The 22,805-nt window shown below is 37.9% G+C and overlaps 1 protein-coding gene across 4 annotated transcripts in view; it reads left to right on the top strand.

Annotated features, from left to right (window-relative positions):
- Positions 1-22,805, top strand: part of BMS1 (BMS1 ribosome biogenesis factor) — a 57,175-nt gene that overhangs the window by 13,200 nt on the left and 21,170 nt on the right. For all 4 annotated transcript variants that reach the window (XM_038578146.1, XM_038578148.1, XM_038578145.1 and 1 more), the window contains exons 10-13: positions 1,081-1,847; positions 2,038-2,139; positions 2,860-3,017; positions 9,248-9,329. In XM_038578146.1, coding sequence (XP_038434074.1) covers positions 1,081-1,847; positions 2,038-2,139; positions 2,860-3,017; positions 9,248-9,329 — 1,109 coding nt within the window. The remainder of the gene's footprint in view (positions 1-1,080; positions 1,848-2,037; positions 2,140-2,859; positions 3,018-9,247; positions 9,330-22,805) is intronic.

Below are 22,805 nucleotides of genomic sequence, written 5' to 3'. Positions count from 1 at the left end.
AAGTTGCTTTTGGTTTCTTACTTGGCTTTCTTTTAGTGGCCAAATACTAGTCCCAGCAGAGTAAGGAAGCTTATTCAGGTGGTGTTTTGGTTTTATTTAGTGGTTTATGTGTGACTCCTAATAAAAATCAGCCTGAAAATGATTGAACTTACTATTTTTAGTTTCTAGTTTATAATTTATCATAAATGTATACAAACAAAGGAACAGTTTTGGAAAAATTTATCTGCTGCCCTGTAACTAGCAAATGATATAGATGATAAGTACAGTATTCTTAATGTGTTATTCTTTCTACGTTTGTTAATTGACATTCTTTAACAAGAAGTTCTCACTTCTACCCCTTTATTTTAAGATCACTGTTGGCTAATTGACTTTTTAAAAAATTCCATTTGTTACCCCATTATTATTCTTTCTGATGCCTAGATTGTTCCTTCAGTCTGTCTTGTCTTGTGTGTCCTTTTGGCACTTCCTTGTTAGCCTTTGAGCATTTCCTAGCTTTCTGAAACAATAGGGTATTCCAGGCTTAACTTTGTACCTTCCTTGCCTTAGATCTGGAGTCAGTCATTTAAGGATCATCTGTTTCAATTTGGAAATGATCAGTCTTCTAAAAAGATTGATCAAACATTCACTGTCCTTTAGAGCAGTTTTTCCCTAATGTTAGACATACATTTATTTATTTATTTAAAAGATTTTGTTCATTTATTCATGAGAGAGACAGAGAGAGAGGGAGAAGCAGGCTCCCTGTGGGGAGCCTGATGTGGGACTTGATCCTGGATCCTAAGATCACACCCTGAGCTGAAGGCCGATGCTCCACCACTGAGCCACCCAGGTGTCCCAGACTATTGTTATTTAAAGGTTACCTCTTTATTCTCTATAAGTTCTTTTGAAGATGAGGGAACTGTTTCATGAGTTTGCTTATTATCTATTCCAGTGTTTATCAAATCATTCTTTTCTGTGCTATGTTATTTAAAACCTTAGCATTCCTTGATATTATCTTCTATTTGCATAATTATTGACTTGCCATGTCTAGTGTAGCCAGTTACTGTACAAATTGAATTATTTTGTACTTACATGGTAATATAGGCAGTGGATGCCAAAAGAGGAAAAGCAGGTGGATCTGAAAACTGGTCGCGTGCGTCGGAAAGCCATTTTTGGAGATGAAGAAGATGAGTCTGGAGATAGTAATGATGAAGATGATGAAGAAATGTCTGAAGGGGACAAGTTGGTTGATAGCTGTAGTGATGATGAAACAGAAGATGAAGCAGATACCGAAATGATGGATATGATGTACGCAAGGGAAAAAGGTGTCAAACGCCAGAGACTCCAGGAGATGGAAGAAGACCTCGAGGCGGATTTGCCAGCATTTGCTGACAGTGATGATGACCTTGAGAGGAGCTCAGAGGATGAAGGAGAAGCAGAGGAAGCTGATGAAAGCAGTGAAGAAGAGGATTCCCCTGCAGAAGAGAGGGACATTTCAGAATCTAAAGTTGTTGGAGACTATAGTAAAGCAGGACTTTTACAAACTAATGGCTTGAGTAAGAGTTTGAATCTAGAGAGTTCTTTGACAGTCAACAAAGCAACCCTCACCATTTCAGATTCAGGCCATTGCACAGCTGAAGAGGCATTTGCATCTGAAGATGAAACTGAGGAAAGCTCCTCTCTCAATACAGAGGAAGAGGATTCAGAAAATGAAGAGGTTATTAGGAAAAAGTTCCCAAAGTCTTCTCAAGTGGCTGATGATCAGAGACTGGGGTCAGAGAACTTAATTGGTGAGACCAGTGATGTCGAAGACTTACTCAAAGAGGAAGAAGATTACAAGGAAGAAAACGACTATTCCACAGAAACTTCAGGTATGCTTAAATTTAATGTAACTTGTGAACTTGGCACTGAAAATGTTCTATTTGGAAGTCTGCTGTTTTGGAGATTTTGTTAACTTTTCAAATATTGCACTCAGAAGGATTTGAGGATGAATGAGTAGTCAGCTTGAAGCAGAAAGGACAGATAAACACACTTAACCGATGTTGGCATTGGTCCTTTCAGGTGCCCTCAAGTGGAAGGAAGACCTTTCCAGGAAGGCAGCTGAGGCCTTTCTGAGGCAGCAACAAGCAACTCCAAACCTTCGAAAACTTATTTATGGCACAGGTGAGGGAGCTCTGGTTCAGATCTAGAAACGTTTTTGTTTCTTAGACCGTTTTCTGGAAAGGAGATGAGGAAATGGTTGGAGGATTTCAGTGGTACTTTTGAAATCCATATGATATCCTTGGTTGTCATAGTTCCATATGTGGCAGATATTTTTAGTCATCAGCTCATGGGCTTGCTATAAAACTTTTGATGAGAATACTCTCCATTATGTCATTTTATATCTGCCATACAAAATCCTTCATGAGATTTTTTGGGGGGGGTAGAATTTAGTGCCAGAAAAGAACAAAGTGGTGCATTTTATGCTGTGGTTCCCAATTACTGTTTGATTAGAACAAGGCCAAAAGAGTATATGGGAGCTAGGAGCATTGAATTGACTGATTGTTGTGTACTGATTTCCATTCTATTCAGGTTTTGCCTAAGTACTCTTAGTGATTAGAGACTTTGCCATCTTCAGAAGAAACTATGCTAATTAAAAGCTCTGCCTTTAAATGCCCCTTCCTTTTCCCAGCCCCCAACATTCTGTTTCCTTACTGGACTCTGTTGCTTTCTTGTAGGAGGGCCTAAGTCCTACAGACACATTGAGCAGTAGTTCCTTGGCCTTTTCTTTGTAGCTGATGCACTCAGGGGCGTCACATTACTTACTACAAACAGGGACCCTTAGTCCCAGGTCCTTTAGGGTGAATATTTGTTCTCATGTTTTCATCATGGTGGTCTCTTTAGTGACAGAGGATAATGAAGAAGCAGATGGTGATACCAGGGAAGAACTTGGAGGGTTGTTTCGTGTCAGTCAGCCTTCAAGAGAATGTAAGCACAAACTTGACTCTTTGGACTGCTCCAGATTTCATGTGGAGGCGCCCCATGATTGGGATTTAGAGGAGGTAAGGTTGAATGTGAATCATATGTTTGACTTATGAAACTATCAGAAAATTGCTCTAAAAGAAGATGATGTGATTTCAGTAATGCCTACCTATTATTAGCTTTTCATTTTTATAAGATAATAGGACATTCCCCCAGATATTGGACTGGATATTTCATGCATCCCAAACAATAACGTGTTTTGAGTTTAGGCAGACTGTATGCATATGTTTTGGAGAAAGGAAATGTGGATAGTAGTGTTAATCTTTATTTTGAAGCATTGCACATAAATTTTCATTTATTTGAAATATTTTTTTTTTTTTTTTTTAATTTTTATTTATTTATGATAGTCACAGAGAGAGAGAGAGAGAGGCAGAGACACAGGCAGAGGGAGAAGCAGGCTCCATGCACCGGGAGCCTGATGTGGGATTCGATCCCGGGTCTCCAGGATCGCGCCCTGGGCCAAAGACAGGCGCTAAACCGCTGCGCCACCCAGGGATCCCAATATTTTGTTTTATAACTAGGATATACCTCATGTCCCTGAGTTAACATTTATAATTTCTACTATTTGTAAACAAAAAAATCATGACACTGGTAAATTTTCTTCCCCTGCTCACAATTCTTTTTTTTTTTTTTTTTTTTCCTGCTCACAATTCTTTAGTCACACTGAAATTTATTGAGTTCTCAAACTTGTAAGGCTTAATCCCTTCTTAGACCTCGTGCCCCTCTGTTTTCTCTTCTAGAATGTTCTTTTTTTTCTCTCTCTCTCTCTTCTAGAATGTTCTGACGTTCTTAAGGCTGGCTTCTTTTGAGCATTTGGTTTTGCTTAAATTTCACTCCTCAAGAGAGTCCTGATTACAATCATATTACTTGGTTTATTTATTTATTTGTTTGTTTATTTATTTATTTATTTATTTTTTAATATTTTATTTATTTATTCATGAAAGACACAGAGAGAGAGGCAGAGACACAGGCAGAGGGAGAAGCAGGCTCCATGCAGGGAGCCCAACGTGGAACTCGATCCTGGGTCTCCAGGATCACACCCTGGGCTGAAGGTGGTGCTAAACCGCTGAGCCACCCAGGCTGTCCATTTTACTTGGTTTAATTCATGAGTAGCACTTAAGCACTTTATGAGATTTCATGTAACTTTTTTTGCAGTATAGCTTCATACAAATTATAGAAAACTACATAAAAATAGCTGTTTAAGTTAATGGATTTATAGGTGAGGACCCCTGTAACCACCGTGTGTCTGTCCCAGTGATAATCCTATCCTCCTTGCAGAAGGAACCATGATTCTTATGGTAATCATTTCTTACTTTTCTTCATAATTTCATCCTCTAAGTTTGTGCCATTGTCTGTTTTATCATATTTTGGGGGGTTTATTTTTCCACTATGCCTTTCCTTTTTCTTAATTTACAGTCCCCTCCATCCATCTTTTTTTTTCCCTTATATTTTATTTGTTTAAGAAACTAAGTGTTTGATGTGTAGAGTTTCTTATATTCTGGTTTTTGTGGATTGCATTACATCCTTATTTGCAGTTTATCAGGCTCTTCTCTTCTGTATTTCCTGTAAAATGATGCAAAGCAATACTAATAGAACTGTCTGTGATGATGGAAATGGAAATGATCTATAGATCATTGAGTATCCATTGTGGCTACTTGCGTCTGTTGAATACTTTAAGTATAGCTAGTAAGACAGAAGAACTAAATTTTAATTTTATTTTAATTTTATTTAATCTTAATTCATTAGAATTTAAATAACCATGTGGTTGTAGCTACCCAATGGACATCTCGAGATTTGATTAGATTTAGGTTTGGTTTTTATTTAGGGGAAGATTGCTTCCTAGATGATGGTGTTTGTGCATTAGGAGGCACATAAAATCATCTTATGATGTTAAAATCTGTTGATCTTCAATGCCTGGATCCATTAATTTATTAAGGATGTAAAATGGTGATATTCTGTTCAAATTACTGTTTATTGTCTGGAATATTTCTATAAAGAGAAACTTCCCCTCATCTACTATTAGAGCGGGATAAATACTTGATTCTTTTTATCAGTTTGCAGAATGGTTCTCCAAAGGTGACTCTTTTTTCTTTCTTTTTAAGTATCATTTTGAACTCATAGAATTTAATATAATTATTTCCTTCCACTGAACTTGTTATCCTTATGGATACTCATATTTATCCCATTTCTGGCCAGTGGGAGTCTCTTTAAGTTGGTTTCTGAATTCTTTGACACATTCTCCTAGTAGTGTTTGATTGCTTCTTTGCCATCTGATATGATGAGGTGTTCCAGGATCATCATCTACATTTCTGATGCCCGACTTGGAAGCAGCCATAAGAAGTCCTGATTTCTTTTAGTGCAAAGTGATATTCTGGTGTCATAATCTAGACATAGGAATACACACTGCTATGAATTGGTCATTGTTTCTAGGCCTTTCAGTGACCAGAGCTAGGAGAATTCATATAGTTATTTCCAATTCAGATTCAGAATTGTAAGGTTCTTATTTAAACTCTTTTAGCTTACATTTGTCTGTTTTTCCACTGGGGAATTAATTCCATTTGACTCTGAAGATGATGAAATTAGAAAAGTGTGTAATTTGCTTTATCCCACTTATGCACAAAATAGTGTCAGAATAGCATTACACATGTTACTGTTTCTTTTTTACACGTTACTGTTAATATGATTACTGAAAACAAATTTTTCCTTCTTATTTTCCCCCATTTTTCTTTTCAGAAGTAGCTACATTTCCACCAGCAGTGTATGTGGCTTCTGATTTCTCTACATCCTCACCAACACTTGTTATTACCTGTTCTTTTAATTATTATTATTATGGCCATTCTGTTGGTATGAAGTAGTACCTCACTACAGTTTTGATTTGCCTTTTTCTGATAGCTAATGATATTAGGCATCTTTTCATGTGCTTACTGGCCATTTGAAGAAATGTCTGTTCAATTGGTTTGCTCATTTTAAAAATTGTGTTTTTTGTCATTGAGTTGTAAGAGTTTTTATATATTCAATTTGTCAGATATATGATTTACAAATTCTGTAGGTTGTCTTTTCTGTGCCCTTTGAAGTGCAAAATTTAAAAGTTTTTTTAAAGTGCTCGCTTCGGCAGCACATAAAATTTTTTAAAAAGATTTTAATATTAATTAGAGTGAGTGCGTGAAAGAGAGCATGAGTTTGTGCGGGGTGGGAGGGAAAGTGCAGAGGGGGATGGAGGAGTAGGCTGCCTGCTGAGCAGGGAGCCCCATGCGAGGCTGGATCCCAGAACCCTGAGATCATGACCTGGGCCAAAGGCAGACACTTAAATGACTGAGCCACCCAGGTTCCCCAACAAAGTTTTACATTTTGATGAGGTTTAACTTATATTTCTGCTGTTTATGTTTGGTATCAAATCATTTATTTATTTATTTATTTATTTATTTATTTATTTATTTATTTATTTAATTTATGATAGTCACACACAGAGAGAGAGAGAGGCAGAGACATAGGCAGGGGGAGAAGCAGGCTCCATGCACCGGGAGCCCGACGTGGGATTTGATCCCAGGTCTCCAGGATCACGCCCCGGGCCAAAGGCAAGCGCTAAACCGCTGCGCCACCCAGGGATCCCTGTTTGGTATCAAATCTAAGAAACCATTGCTGAATCCGAGATCCTGAAGCTTCACTCCTATGTTTTCATTTAGTTTAGTTCTTACATTTAGGTCATTGATCCATTTCAAGTTGATTTTCGTATTTGGTGTGAAGTAAGGTCAACTTCATTCTTTTATCCAATGTCCTAACACCATTTGTTGAAGAGTCTGTTCTCCCCATTCCCTTGTCTTGACGCTCTGAATGAAAATCACTTGACCATAGGTACGAGGGTTTATTTATGGACTCCTAATTATATTTCACTGACTTATATCTTTCTTTATGCTTGTACCTGACTGATTACTACTGCTTTGTAGTATGTTTTGAAATTGGAAAATGCGAGTCCTCCAGCTTTGTTCTTTTTTAAGATTGTCTTGCCTATTCTAGATCCCTTGGGTTTTCTATATTGTAGGATCAGCTTTCCTATTTCTCCAAAGAAGCAAGTTGGGATTTTAATAGGGATTGTGTTGAATCTTTAGATCACTTTGGATAGTATTGATATCTTAACAATATTAAGTCTTCTGTTCATTAATGTGGGATGCCTTTCCATTTATTTAGATCTTTGATTTCTTTCAAGAAGATTTTGTAGTTATCAGAGTATATGCTTTGCATTTCTTTTATTGAATTTATTCCTAGTATTTTATTGTTTTTAGTGCCATTGTAACTGTTTTCTCAATTTCGTGTTTGGATTGTTCATTGTTAGTGTATAGAAATAAAATTTGTTGTTATATATTAATCTAGTATTTTGCAACCCCACTAAACTCATTTTTTCCGAAAGTTTTTCAGAGGATTCCTAGGATTTTTTATATATAAGATCGTATCATTTATGAATAGAAGTAGTTTTCCTTTCTAAAGTAGATGCCTTGGGCACCTGGGTGGTTCAGTGGTTGGGCGTCTGCCTTTGGCTTAGGTTGGGATCCTGGGATCAAGTCCCACATCAGGTTCCCTGTGGGAAGCATGCTTCTTGCCTTTGTCTCTGCCTTTCCCTCTGTCTCTCATGAATGAATGAATAAAAACTTAAAAAAAATAGATACCTTTATTTCTATTTCTTGCCTAACTGTCTTAGCTAGAATGTCTAATATGGTGTTGAATAGAAGTAGTGAGAAGAGACAGCCTTGTCTTACTCCTGATCTTAGGGGGAAAGTTCTCAGTTTTAACCACTTAGTATAATGCTAGCTGTGGGTTTTTTATGGGTGCTCTTTACCAGATAGAGGAAGTTCCCTTCTATTCTTGGTTTGTTTATTGTTTTTATTACAGAGGGTCTATTTTTTAGTTTTTTTGGTCTTTGGTTTCCTGAAATCAATTGTGAATCTTCATGAAAGTAAGGATTTCTTTTTTTTTTTTTTAACAGTTTGCCATCCTTCAGTACCTACAAACCTTCTTGGTATAGAGCAGATGTTCGGTAAATATTTAGTGAGTGATGATAGGAATGAGTAAATGAACAGATTTGCTTTTGCATCCATGGTAATGCTAGTCTCAAAGCTTTTCTTTGAGAGTGAGAAAAATATGATTCATGACCAAAATGTGATTGAGATGACCTATCTGAAGATTTCTCTAAGTGTACTTTTGAAGTCTTGGCATTGAATGACATGTGCTGTCTGAGGTCAGTTTCCCCAAGGAAAGAGATTCTGAAACAGAGTTGTATATAAAGTTTTACTTTATATTTAAGCAGGGCACCCAACATCCACTACATGTATATACTAGATGATCTAGCAGGTCTGAGACTGGGAACCTCATCAGTACTTTCTGCCCTGTTGTTACCAGGACATTTAGTCTTTGTCAGAATATTATCATTGGTCAAATAATTAAATTTTCAAATAGCCACAATAAGTCTGGATTAACAAATGGTAAGACCAACTTTCTAAATACTGTCTGCATTGCCTCAGGAACACTAATAAACTTTGAAAATCAGTTGTATTAGTGAGTATCTGTTTACTTATGAGAGGTCAATGAGCTAATAGTACCTCTTCATCCACTGCTTAATGTTAGGACATTTAAGTCTTTACCTTTATGGTTATACCATCTATATCAAAGATAAAGTTATTTCACTTGTCTACTTGGAATGAGAATTTCCAAAAAAATGTGTCTTAAAAAGTTTTTTTTTTAAAGATTGATTTATCTATCTTATTTATTTATTTATTTGTTTATTCATTCATTCATTCATTCATTCATTCATTCATGAGAGACAGAAAGAGAGAGAAGTGGGCAGAGACACAGGCAGAGGGAGAAGCAGGCTCCATACAGGGAGCCTGGCGTAGGATTTGATCCAGGGTCTTCAGGATCACGCCCTGGGCCGAAGGAGGTGCTAAACCTCTGAGCCACCCAGGCTGCCCTCTTGAAAAGTATTTAAAGGCAAGTTGTCACCGACTATTTTTTTTTTTTTAAGATTTTATTTATTTATTCATGAGACAGAGAGACAGAGACATGGACAGAGGGAGAAGCAGGCTCCCTGTGGGGAGCCTGATGCAGGGCTCCATCCCAGGACCCTGGGATCACAACCTGAGCTGAAGACAGATGCTCAACCACTGAGCCACCCAGGCACCCCACCTACTACGGTTTTAATAGCAATTGTTTTATTGAGTGATTGGAGTATATCAACTAAGTGCTGACTTTTCTGTGTAAGGTTATGAACAGTATCAGAGATTGCTTCGTGACTGGGAAGTGGGAAGAAGATAAAGATGCAGCCAAGATTTTAGCAGAAGATGGTAAGTAAAGGGCCATGTTCTTCAGAAAAGACTGTCTTCTCTAGATTTTATTCCGTATCTTTAAAAGTTAGAAATAATACACAAATGTGAAGTGCTTTGGGGAATGCTGATGGAAGAGTTTATGGGTAATATTCTGGTTCTTCTTTTTATGATGATCTTATTTTCTTCCCTTAGTTAACTGACTTATTAGATAGAGACCTTAAAGAAAAATGGGAGGCTTTCCATAAACTTTATCATGTGTTAAAAATGAATTTTTGTGTGCATGAAAGATATACTCAAATAACATTTTTCTTTTAATAATGAAGGTGTCACACATTGTAGAACATCTAGAATAAAAAGTTCATGTCATACCATAACCTTCACCATCTGTTAAAAAAAACTTTGTTAATTTTTTGAGGTTATTTCCTTTCAGTCATTTACAAATGACTGAAATCATTTAAAATTTCTAGTTATAATCCTGCCTTATATAAATTGCATCATTAAATTTTTTTTCAGAGGTTTAATGTTTATGATTTAACTCTATCATATCCTAAGTTAATTCAGTTTCTCATTTAAACAATGTCCATGTTATAAATAACTTTGTCCATATTATAAATAACTGCATTGGACCACCTTTAAAAAACTCTTAGATCACATTTTTTTATTTTCTAAGTTAGATTCATAAAAGTTAGAATTGTTGAGTCATTTTTATGGACCACAACTGCCAAAAGGTTTTTCAGAAAATTGTGCTTATTTATGTGCCCATAAGCATTGTACTCACATTTTACCGCTTTCATTCAATATTGAATACTACCCATAAAAATTTTTTTGGCAATTTGATAAGTGAAAATTGTTTCTTCTTGTATTTATGACTGACATTCTTTTGATTACTAGTAAGAGAATACTTATGATATATTGGCTCTGGCATTTCTTTGCTGAATTCTTTGTGTTCTTTGCTCATTTTTCTAATGGGATATTCTTTAACTTCTATCAGCATAATTATTTTGAAATACTCCATCTTGTTGCATTTTCGTTCCTTTTTATTGCTGAATAGTTGATTTCTTTTATTAGTAGTATTCCATTGTATGTTGCACTGCAGTTTATCTCTTCACCTGTTGGTGACATTTAGGTTATTTCTGGAATTTGGCTATTGCAAATAAGTCTCCTGTGTACATTCTTGTATGAGTTTTTGTGTGATAACTGCCTCCATTTCTCTTGAGTCCATACCTCAGAGTGGGCTAAATGGATCATATGGTAGATGTATAATTTTTATTTTATTTTATTTATTTTTTATTTATTTTATTTTTTTTTTTAATTTTTATTTATTTTTGATAGTCACACAGAGAGAGAGAGAGAGAGAGGCAGAGACATAGGTAGAGGGAGAAGCAGGCTCCATGCACCAGGAGCCCGATGTGGGATTCGATCCTGGGTCTCCAGGAACGCGCCCTGGGCCAAAGGCAGGCGCTAAACCGCTGCGCCACCCAGGGATCCCTATAATTTTTAAAGAAATAGCCAAAATGTTTTCCTTTTTCTTTTTTTTTTTTTAAGATATTTATTTATTTACTTGAGAGAGAGAGCATAGAGGGAGAGGGAGAAGTAGACCCCTGCTGAGCAGGGAGCCTGATGTGGGGCTCCATCCAAGGACCCTGGGATCATGACCTGAGCTGAAAGCAGATGCTTAACTGACTGAGCCACCTAGGTGCCCCCCAAATTGTTTTCCTAAGTGGTTGTACCATTTTGTATTGCCATTAGCACTTTTTGAGATTTCCAGTTATTCCACATCCTTGCCAATACTCGATATGGTCAGTCATTCTTTTCAGTTTTGATCTTTGGGTGTAAAATAATATCTCATGGTTTTAATGTGTATTTTCCTAATGATTAATGATGCTGAGCATTTTTGTGTGCTTATTTTCCATCTCTTTGGTGAAGTGTTCAAATCTCTTGTCCAATATTTTAATCTATTTAATTTATTTAAGTCCTTTATCACTTGTACTTTTAATTATTTTTGCCCAGTATGTGGTTTGTCTTTTCATATTTTTAGCAGTGTCTTTTGCAGAGCACAGGTTTTTAATTTTGATGAAGGCCAACTTTTTTTTAATGGATTGTGCTTTTGATAATGTATCTGAAAAATCTTTGCCCCACTTAAGGTCATGAAGATTTTCTCAGATATTTTCTTCTGTGACTCTTAGGTTTTAGGTCTATGTTTAAGTATGTGATCCATTTTGAGTTAATTTTTTATGTGGTATTAGATATGGATCAAGGTTTCTTTTCCTTTTTCTTGCTTCTGGATATCCACTTTTTCCAGTATTATTTGTTAAAAGACTATTCTTTACCCACACTAAATTGCCTTTCATTTGTTAACTATATATGGGCGAGTATTTCTGGACTCCATTCTGTTTCATTCATATATTTATTTATTTTAAAGATTTCATTTATTTTAGAGAGAGAGAGAGTGCACGTGCAAGTGGGCAGAGGGTTGGGGGGGGGGTGGAGAATCCCAAGCAGACTCCACACTGAGCATGGAGTCTGACACAGGGCTAGATGCCAGGATCATGAGTGGAAGATCATGACCTGAGCAGAAATCAAGAGGTTGGATGCTTAACCAACTGAGCCACCTAGGCGCCCCTGTATTGTTTATTTTTATATCAATATTTGACTGTCTTGATTAATTATCACTTTATAATTAATCTTAAAATAGGGTAGTTTATGTCTTCAAACTTTATTCTTTTTCCAAAATTGTTTTGACTGTTTTGGGTCCCTTGCACTTTCAGATACATTTTAAAATCAGCTTGCCAATTGCTACCAACAAAAGCTCCCTGCAGTTTTGATTAGGATTTCATGGAATTTGTAAAAAAAATTTTGGGGAAATTGACATTTTAGCAATATTGAATTTTCTGACTTGTGAACATAGTAAGTCTCTCCATTTATTTTGGTTTTTAATTTATCTCAGCAATGTTTTCAGGATAGAGTTCTTATCTCTTGACAAATGTATCCCTAAGTATGCAATATTATTATAATTAATATTTAAATGATATTTTAATTTCAGTTGGCATTTGTTATAAATACATAGAAGCATGATTTTTGGATATTGATCTATCCTGCAGCCTTGCCAAATCACTCATTAGTTATATATAGCTTCTTTTTTTGTATATTTCACAAAATTTTTCTACAAAGACATATAATCTGTGATTAAAGACCATTTTACAAAAAAAATAAAATAAAAAATAAAGACCGTTTTACTAAAAAATAAATAAATAAATACAGTTTCACTTTTTTCTTTCCTATCTGGATGACTTATTATTTTTCTTGTCTTGACACAGGCTTAAACTTCCAGTGCAACATTGATTAGAAGTCCAAATAGACATCCTTGTTTTGTCCTGATTTTGCTTATTTTTCCCTCTGAACTTCAGAATCTTTTCTATTTCTAGAAGAAAAATTGGTGTTTTTTTTTTTAATCTAATAAACTTCTTGTTTTGAGATAATTGTAGACTGAATTAAATTGACATGCATGTCTAAGAACTAACATGGAGAGATCTCTTATATCTTGTACTATGTCATATATAGTACAAGACCACAACCTAAATGTTAATGTTGATACCATCCACTACTCTATAATTTTCCCAGTTTTACTTGTGCTCATGTGTTTTGTCTATATGTGTTTAGTTCTATGCTATTTTATCACATGTATAGGTTTATGTGTCTATAAACAATTATGATAAAAGAACATTTTCATCACCATAGTAGGATACCTTGTATTGCTCTTTTATAAACACATTTATTAGCTCCTTGCTATCACCCATCTCCAGGTTCCCACCTGTCAACCACTTGCCTGTTTTTCATTTCCCTAATTTTATAATTTTTAAGAGTGTTAAATAAACATCATATTGTATGTAACTTTTTATGATTGATTTTTTTTTTCTATTCATCTTAATTCCCTAGAGAGGTTCATCCAAGTTGTTGCATACGACTGTAGTTGATTCCTTTTTATTGCAGAGTAGCATTCCCTGGTATGGATATAGCAGTTTAACCATTCACCCACTAAAGTATATCTGGGTTGTTTCCAGTTCTTAGCTGTTGAGAATTGAATTACTATGAACATTTATGTACAGGTTTTTTTTTTTTTTTAAGATTTTATTTATTTATTCATGAGAAACACAGACAGACAGACAGACAGGCAGAGACACAGGCAGAGGGAGAAGCAGGCTCTATGCAGGGAGCCCGATGTGGGACTCAATCCTGGGACTCCAGGATCATGCCCTGGGCCGAAGGCAGGCACCCAACTGCTGAGCCACCCAGGGATCCCCTGTGTACAGGTTTTTTTTCTTTTTTTAATTTATTTTTTATTGGTGTTCAATTTACCAACATACAGAATAACACCCAGTGCTCATTCCGTCAAGTGCCCCCTTCAGTGCCCGTCACCCATTCACCCCCACCCCCCGCCCTCCTCCCCTTCCATCATCCCTAGTTCGTTTCCCAAGAGTTAGGAGTCTTTATGGTCTGTCACCCTTTCTGATATTTCCCACACATTTCTTCTCCCTTCCCTTATATTCCCTTTCACTATTATTTATATTCCCCAAATGAATGAGAACATATAATGTTTGTCCTTCTCCGATTGACTTCACTCAGCATAATACCCTCCAGTTCCATCTACGTTGAAGCAAATGGTGGGTATTTGTCGTTTCTAATGGCTGAGTAATATTCCATTGTATACATAAACCACATCTTCCTTATCCATTCATCTTTCAATGGACACCGAGGCTCCTTCCACAGAGTGGCTATTGTGGCCATTGCTGCTATAAACATTGGGGTGCAGGTGTTCCGGCGTTTCATTGCATCTGTATCTTTGGGGTAAATCCCCAACAGTGCAATTGCTGGGTAGTAGGGCAGGTCTATTTTTAACTCTTTGAGGAACCTCCACACAGTTTTCCAGAGTGGCTGCACCAGTTCACATTCCCACCAACAGTGTAAGAGGGTTCCCTTTCTCCCCATCCTCTCCAACATTTGTGGTTTCCTGTCTTGTTAATGTTCCCCATTCTCACTGGTGTGAGGTGGTATCTCATTGTGGTTTTGATTTGTATTTCCCTGATGGCAAGTGATGCGGAGCATTTTCTCATGTGCATGTTGGCCATGTCTATGTCTTCCTCTGTGAGATTTCTCTTCATGTCTTTTGCCCGTTTCATGATTGGATTGTTTGTTTCTTTGGTGTTGAGTTTAATAAGTTCTTTATAGATCTTGGAAACTAGCCCTTTATCTGATACGTCATTTGCAAATATCTTCTCCCATTCTGTAGGTTGTCTTTGAGTTTTGTTGACTGTATCCTTGGCTGTGCAAAAGCTTCTTATCTTGATGAAGTCCCAATAGTTCATTTTTGCTTTTGTTTCTTTTGCCTTCGTGGATGTATCTTGCAAGAAGTTACTGTGGCCGAGTTCAAAAAGGGTGTTGCCTGTGTTTTCCTCTAGGATTTTGATGGAATCTTGTCTCACATTTAGCTCTTTCATCCATTTTGAATTTATCTTTGTGTCTGGTGAAAGAGAGTAGTCTAGTTTCATTCCGCATGTGGATGTCCAATTTTCCCAGCACCATTTATTGAAGAGATGGTCTTTCTTCCAATGGATAGTCTTTCCTCCTTTATTGAATATTACTTGACCATAAAGTTCAGGGTCCACTTCTGGGTTCTCTATTCTGTTCCATTGATCTATGTGTCTGTTTTTGTGCCAGTACCACACTGACTTGATGACCACAGCTTTGTAGTACAACCTGAAATCTGACATTGTGATGCCCCCAGATATGGTTTTCTTTTTTAAAATTCCCCTGGCTATTCGGGGTCTTTTCTGATTCCACACAAATCTTAAAATAATTTGTTCTAACTCTGAAAAAAGTCCATGGTATTTTGATAGGGATTGCATTAAACGTGTAAATTGCCCTGGGTAACATTGACATTTTCACAATATTAATTCTGCCAATCCATGAGCATGGAATATTTTTCCATCTCTTTGTGTCTTCCTCGATTTCTTTCAGAAGTGTTCTATAGTTTTTAGGGTATAGATCCTTTACCTCTTTGGTTAGGTTTATTCCTAGGTATCTTATGCTTTTGGGTGCAATTGTAAATGGGATTGAATCCTTAATTTCTCTTTCTTCAGTCTCATTGTTAGTGTATAGAAATGCCACTGATTTCTGGGCATTGATTTTGTATCCTGCCACGCTGCCAAATTGCTGTATGAGTTCTAGCAATCTTGGGGTGGAGGCTTTTGGGTTTTCTATGTAGAGTATCATGTCATCGGTGAAGAGGGAGAGTTTGACTTCTTCTTTGCCAATTTGAATGCCTTTAATGTCTTTTTGTTGTCTGATTGCTGAGGCTAGGACTTCCAGTACTATGTTGAATAGCAGTGGTGAGAGTGGACATCCCTGTCTTGTTCCTGATCTTGGGGGAAAGGCTCCCAGTGCTTCCCCATTGAGAATGATATTTGCTGTGGGCTTCTCGTAGATGGCTTTTAAGATGTTGAGGAATGTTCCCTCTATCCCTACACTCTGAAGAGTTTTGATCAGGAATGGATGCTGTATTTTGTCAAATGCTTTCTCTGCATCTAATGAGAGGATCATATGGTTCTTGGTTTTTCTCTTGCTGATATGATGAATCACATTGATTGTTTTACGAGTGTTGAACCAGCCTGTGTCCCGGGGATAAATCCTACTTGGTCATGGTGAATAATTTTCTTAATATACTGTTGGATCCTATTGGCTAGTATCTTGTTGAGAATTTTTGCATCCATGTTCATCAGGGATATTGGTCTGTAATTCTCCTTTTTGGTTGGGTCTTTGTCTGGTTTTGGAATTAAGGTGATGCTGGCCTCATAGAACGAATTTGGAAGTACTCCATCTCTTTCTATCTTTCCAAACAGCTTTAGTAGAATAGGTATGGTTTCTTCTTTAATTGTTTGATAGAATTCGCCTGGGAAGCCATCTGGCCCTGGACTTTTGTGTCTTGGGAGGTTTTTGATGATTGCTTCAATTTCCTCCCGGGTTATTGGCCTGTTCAGTTTTTCTATTTCTTCCTGTTCCAGTTTTGGTAGTTTGTGGCTTTCCAGGAATGCGTCCATTTCTTCTAGATTGCCTAATTTATTGGCGTATAGCTGTTCATAATATGTTTTTAAGATTGTTTGTATTTCCTTGGTGTTAGTAGTGATCTCTCCTTTCTCATTCATGATTTTATTAATTTGAGTCTTCTCTCTCTTCTTTTTAATAAGGCTGGCTAATGGTTTATCTATCTTATTAATTCTTTCAAAGAACCAACTCCTGGTTCTGTTGATCTGTTCCACAGTTCTTCTGGTCTCGATTTCGTTGAGTTCTGCTCGAATCTTTATTAACTCTCTTCTTCTGCTGTGTGTAGGATCTATTTGCTGTTTTTTCTCTAGCTCCTTTATGTGTAAGGTGAGCTTTTGTATTTGAGTTCTTTCCAGTTTTTGAATGGATGCTTGTATTGCGATGTATTTCCCCTCAGGACTGCTTTTGCTGCATCCCAAAGATTTTGAAGGTTGTATCTTCATTCTCATTAGTTTCCATGAATCTTTTTAATTCTTCCTTAATTTCCTGGTTGACCCTTTCATCTTTTAGCAGGATGGTCCTTCACCTCCACGTGTTTGAGGTCCTTCCAAACTTCTTGTTGTGATTTAGTTCTAATTTCAAGGCATTATGGTCTGAGAATATGCTGGGGATGATCCCAATCTTTTGGTATCGGCTCAGACATGATTTGTGACCCAGTATATGGTGTATTCTGGAGAAAGTTCCATGTGCACTTGAGAAGAATGTGTATTCAGTTGAGTTTGGATGTAAAGTTCTGTAGATATCTGTGAAATCCATCTGGTCCAGTGTATCATTTAAAGCTCTCGTTTCTTTGGAGATGTTGTGCTTAGAAGACCTATCAAGTATAGAAAGAGCTAGATTGAAGTCACTGAGTATAAGTGTATTATTATCTAAGTATTTCTTCACTTTGGTTATTAATTGATTGATATATTTGGCAGCTCCCACATTCGGGGCATATATATTGAGGATTGTTAAGTCCTCTTGTTAGATCCTTTAAGTATGATATAGTGTCCCTCTTCCTCTCTCACTACAGTCTTCGGGGTAAATTTTTATCTGATTTATCTGATATAAGGATGGCTACCCCTGCTTTCTTTTGTGGACCATTCGAATGGTAAATGGTTCTCCAACCTTTTATTTTCAGGCTGTAGGTGTCCTTCTGTCTAAAATGAGTCTCTTGTAGACAGCAAATAGATGGGTCCTGCTTTTTTATCCAGTCTGACACCCTGCGCCTTTTGATAGGGTCTTTAAGCCCGTTCACGTTCAGAGTTACTATTGAGAGATAGGAGTTTAGTGTCACCATGATATCTATTCAGTCCTTGTTTTTGTGGATTGTTCCACTGAACTTCTTCTTAAAGGGGAATTTTAAGAGTCCCCCTTAAAATTTCTTGCAGAGCTGGTTTGGAGGTCACCTATTCTTTCAGTTCCTGCCTGTCTTGGAAGCTCTTTATCTCTCCTTCCATTTTGAATGAGAGCCTTGCTGGATAAAGTATTCTTGGTTGCATGTTTTTCTCATTTAGGACCCTGAGTATATCCTGCCAGCCCTTTTCTGGCCTGCCAGGTCTCTGTGGAGAGGTCTGCTGTTACCCTAATACTCCTCCCCATAAAAGTCAGGGATTTCTTGTCTCTTGCTGCTTTAAGGATCTTTTCTTTATTTTTGGAATTTGCAAGCTTAACTATTAAATGTCGAGGTGTTGAATGGTCTTCATTGATTTTTTTAACGGTTTTTATTGATACCCCCCCCCCCCCCCCATCTCTCTATTTCCTGGATCTGAATGCCTGTTTCCCTTCCCAGATTAGGAAAGTTTTCAGCCATGATTTGTTCAAATACATATTCTGCCTCTCTGTCCCTTTTGGCGCCCTCGGGAACCCCCATTAAATTTTCCTCAGTTTCCCTCTTTGCCATCAACTTGTCTTCTATGTCACTCACTTGTTCTTCCACCTCGTTAACCCTTGTCGTTAGGACTTCTAGTTTGGATTGCATCTCATTCAATTGATTTTTAATTTCTGCCTGATTGGATCTAAATAATGCAGTCATGAAGTCTCTTGAGTCCTTTATGCTTTTTTCTAGAGCCACCAGTAGCTGTATAATAGTGCTTCTGTATTGGCTTTCTGACATTGAATTGTAATGCAGATTTTGTAACTCTGTGGGAGAGAGGACTGTTCCTGATTCTTTCTTTTGAGGTGAGGTTTTCCTTCTAGTCATTTTGCTCAGTGCAGAGTGGCCAAAAACAAGTTGTATTGGAAAAAGGAGAAAAAGAGAGGAGAGAAAGAAGGAAAGAAAAGAGAAAAAGAAAAAAGGAAAAGAAGAAAAAAGAAGAAAAAGAAAGGGAAAAAAGGGGGTGGGGAAAGCAAACAAATCAAAAAGCAAACAAAACAAAACAAAACAAAACAAAAAACAGAAAAAAAAAAAAAAAAAAAACCAGGGGAGTATCTTCTGATTCAGTATACTTTAAGTCCCTTGACTTCCCTCTCGAAGTTGTCCGTATGTATAGTTGGTCTTCTGGGGGAGGGGCCTGTTGTGATTTTCAGGTGTTAGCACTTGGGGGAGCTGCTCAGCCCCTGCCTGGTGCAGGGCTCAGCGGGGGTTGTTTACCCCATGAGGCCCCAGGAGGAACAACCCCAGTGGCGGCGGCCAGCTCTGGAGCCCTGGAGTCAGCCCCCGCAGTAACTCCAGAGCTCTCGGTCTGCAGGGCCTGGAGGCTCAGGGGCGGGGCCGCTGATCTGCTCAGCTTGGGGCAGGAGCATCCTTGCGTTCCTGGGCCCTCCCGGCCTCTGCCTGTCCCGGGGGGACGCCGGATCCTGGGCTATGTCCCGGCGCCCTGTGCTCCGGGCCTGTGCTGTTGGATTCGCGCTCCCGGCCGCGCAGCCGCCTCTCCGCGGAGCCGCCGTCCGAGCCTCTCTGAGCTGCTCCCGGAGCCGCGCAGCCCCCTCCGCACGGAGCCTCTTCCTCTGCCCGAGCCCCTCCGAGTTTCTCCCCGGCCGCACAGCGCCCCCCTCTCCGTAGAGCCACCGCCCGAGCCCCCCCGAGCTGCTCCCGGAGCCGCGCAGCCCCCTCCGCACGGAGCCTCTTTTTCTGCTCGAGCCCCTCCGAGCTGCTCCCGCCTGCAGCCCCCTCCGCGGAGCCGCCCCCGAGCCCCCCGAGCTGCTCCCGCCCTGCAGCCCCCTCCGCGGAGCCGCCCCCGAGCCCCTCCGAGCTGCTCCGGGTCCCGCCGTGCGCGCTGCAGCCCTTAGGGAGCTCGGCGCACTCTCCCGGGGCGCAGGTGTCTGTTAGTGTCCCAGGGAGCCCGAGGGCATCTGCCCTCATGGGGTTCTGCTCCACCCCCCTGCGGGCCCCTTTCCGCCCGGGAAGGTTGGTGCAGCCCCTGCTTCTCTGGGACGGGGCTTTCCTGTCCTGGGGACACTCGCCCTGGCCTCAGCCCGGCTCCTCGCTGGGCCCCTCCTCCTTGGATGCCTTTTGTTTATTTCTTTTTTCCCCCGTCTTTCTACCTTGATAGAAGCGCGAACTCTTCTCACTGTAGCATTCCAGCTATTCTCTCTTTAAATCTCAGGCCGAATTCGTAGATTTTCAGGATAATTTGAAGGTTATCTTGGTAATTTGGTGGGGACAGGTGATTTGGGGACCCTACTGTTCCACCATCTTGCCCCTCCTCCCTCCGTACAGGTTTTTATATAAATATGAATTTCCTATTTTTCTCGGGTAAATGCCTAAGAGTACAATTGCTGGGTTGTATGGTAATTGCATATTTAGCTTCATAGGAAACTGCCAAAGTAATTGGCCATTTTATATTTCCACCAGCAATATATTAATGATCTAGTTTTTCACATCCTTGCCAATATTGGCATCCTTACTATTATTTATTTAGACAATCTAATAGTGGTATTTCACTGCGGTTTCATTTTATATTTCCCTGATAGCTAATGACGGTGAACGTTTTATCATTTATTTGCCACATTTTATTATTTGCAGTGTATTCTTTTATAAAATGTTTTTGGTGTCTTTTGCCCTTTTTCTTATTGGATTCTTTTTTTAAATGTTGAATACTGGGAATTCTGTATATATTTTATTCCATTATTGGAGATGTAGTTTGTAGATATTTTCTTAGTATGTAGCTTGTTTTTCCATTTTCTTAATAGTACCTTTCATACAGCAAAAGCTTTTAGTTTTGATGAGGTCCAGTTTATCATTTTATCATTTTTAGGGATCATATCAAGTCTAGGAATTATTTTCTATTCCTAGATCCTGATGATTTTCTCCTGTGTTAAGAATTTTATACTCTTATTTTCTGTTTATGGCAGCAATCTATTTTGATTTCCTTTTTCTAATTTATTAATTTATTTTAGAGAGAGATGGAATGCACCTGCATGTGAGTAGGGACCGAAGGAGAGACTCTTAAAGTAGATTCCCTGCTGAGTATGGAGTCTGACGTGAGGCTCTCACAGCCCATAAGATCATTACCTCAGCCGAAACCATGAATTGGCTGGTTAACTGTGCCAACCAGGCGCCCCTATTTTATTTTCTTTATAAGCTGTAAGGTATAGGTTAAGAGTTATATTTTTGCCTAGGTGTGTATTCCTCGAGCATTTTTTGTTCCGTTTACTTACTTTTACACCTTTGTCAAAAATTAGTTGAGCATCTTTGTGTGGATTTATTTCTGGGTTCTTTGTGTTCCATTGATTTCATGTGTCAGTCCCTGCACCCATACCACACTATCTTGGTTACTGTGGTTACATAGTAAACATTAATACTGGGTAGAGTGATTCTTCTCACTTTATTCTTTTTCAAGATTGGTTTATCCTAGGGCCTGTGACTGCATATAAATGTTAGAATAAGCTTGTCTGTGTCTACAAAAAAACTGCTGGGATTTTAATATGAATTGCATTAAACCTAGAGACCAATTTGAGGAGAATTTTAACGATTTTGAGCATTTGAATCCAGGAGCATTTATTTGTCTTTAATTTCCTTCATTAGTATTTTATAATTTTCAGCATCCTAAATGGCAAATATATTTTGATAAGTTTATACTAACGTATTTCATTTTTTTTAAAGATTTAAAAAAAATTTATATGATAATGTGAGAAAGTGCACAAGCAGGGAGAGTGAGAGAGGAAGAAGCAGGCTCCCTGCTGAGCAGGGAACCAGATGCAGGACTCTATCCCAGGATGCGGGGATCATGACCTGAGTCAAAGGCAAACATGTCTTTGACGGATCGACCCACCCAAGCACTTCAAAAATATTTAATTTTGATTTTTATGTGTCATCTTTTATTCTGCTGACCTCACTTATTAGTTGGGAGGGGAATTTCTTTGTTGTAGAAACCTTGGGATTTTTTATATAGACAGTTGTGTTATCTGCAAATAGGAACAGTGTTACTTGTTTCTTTGCAACCTATGTGCCTTTTATTTTTATTTATTTATAATCATTTTATTTATTTATTTTTTTCATCATGTTAAGTGTACTCTTTAATCCCCGTCTCCTCACCTACCGCCTCTCTGATAACCATTAGTTTGTTCTCTACAACTAAGAGTCTGTTTCTTGGTTTCTCTTTTTTGCTCATTTATTTAGTTCCTTAAATTCCACATAGAAGTGGGATCATATGATATTCATGATATTCATCTTTCTCTGACTTATTTTGCTTAGCATTATACTCTCTAGATCCATCCATGTTGTTGCAAATGGCAAGATTACATTCTTTTTGATGTCTGAATAATATTGTAGTGTGTGTGTAATAGAATATATATTATAATATATGATAATATAATATAATAATTTATTTATAATTTATTATATTATAATATATATTCTATACGCACACCCACACACACACATCTTTACCCATTTATCTATCAATGGACACTTGGGCTGCTTCTATTGTAGATGCTGCCATAAACATGGGGATGCATGTATTCCTTTGAGTTAGTGTTTTTATATTTTTGGGGTAAATACCCAGCAGTGCAATGATAATTATTTTTATATGTATATTAAATATGTTTATTTTTTTTTCTTATATATTGACTAGGATTGGTGCTAAGAGGGAATCTTCCCTGTTCCCAGTATTTTTCACTGTTATGTATGATGTTACTTTGATTTTTCTGTGGATGCTCTTTTATGGGCTCTATTCCTCTATTCCTAGAATGTTGAGAGGTGTTTTTTCTTTTCTTTCTTTTTTTTTTAAATAATAAATGGGTGATGAATTTTGTAAAATGCCTTTCACTGTCAGTTGATATGATCATATGAATTTTATTCTTTACCCTTTTGATACAGAGGATTACATTGATTAATTTTTGAACTTTGAAACAGCTTTGCATACCTGGAATAAATCCCACTTGGTCATGATATATGATTCATTTTACATATTGTTGAACTTTATTTGATAGTATTCTATTATGGAATTTCACATCTAATTTTATGAGACATAT

Source organism: Canis lupus, chromosome 28 (assembly GCF_011100685.1).
Source record: "Canis lupus familiaris isolate Mischka breed German Shepherd chromosome 28, alternate assembly UU_Cfam_GSD_1.0, whole genome shotgun sequence".
Taxonomy (NCBI): Eukaryota; Metazoa; Chordata; class Mammalia; order Carnivora; family Canidae; genus Canis; species Canis lupus.
This window is presented reverse-complemented; position numbering and strand designations above follow the sequence as displayed.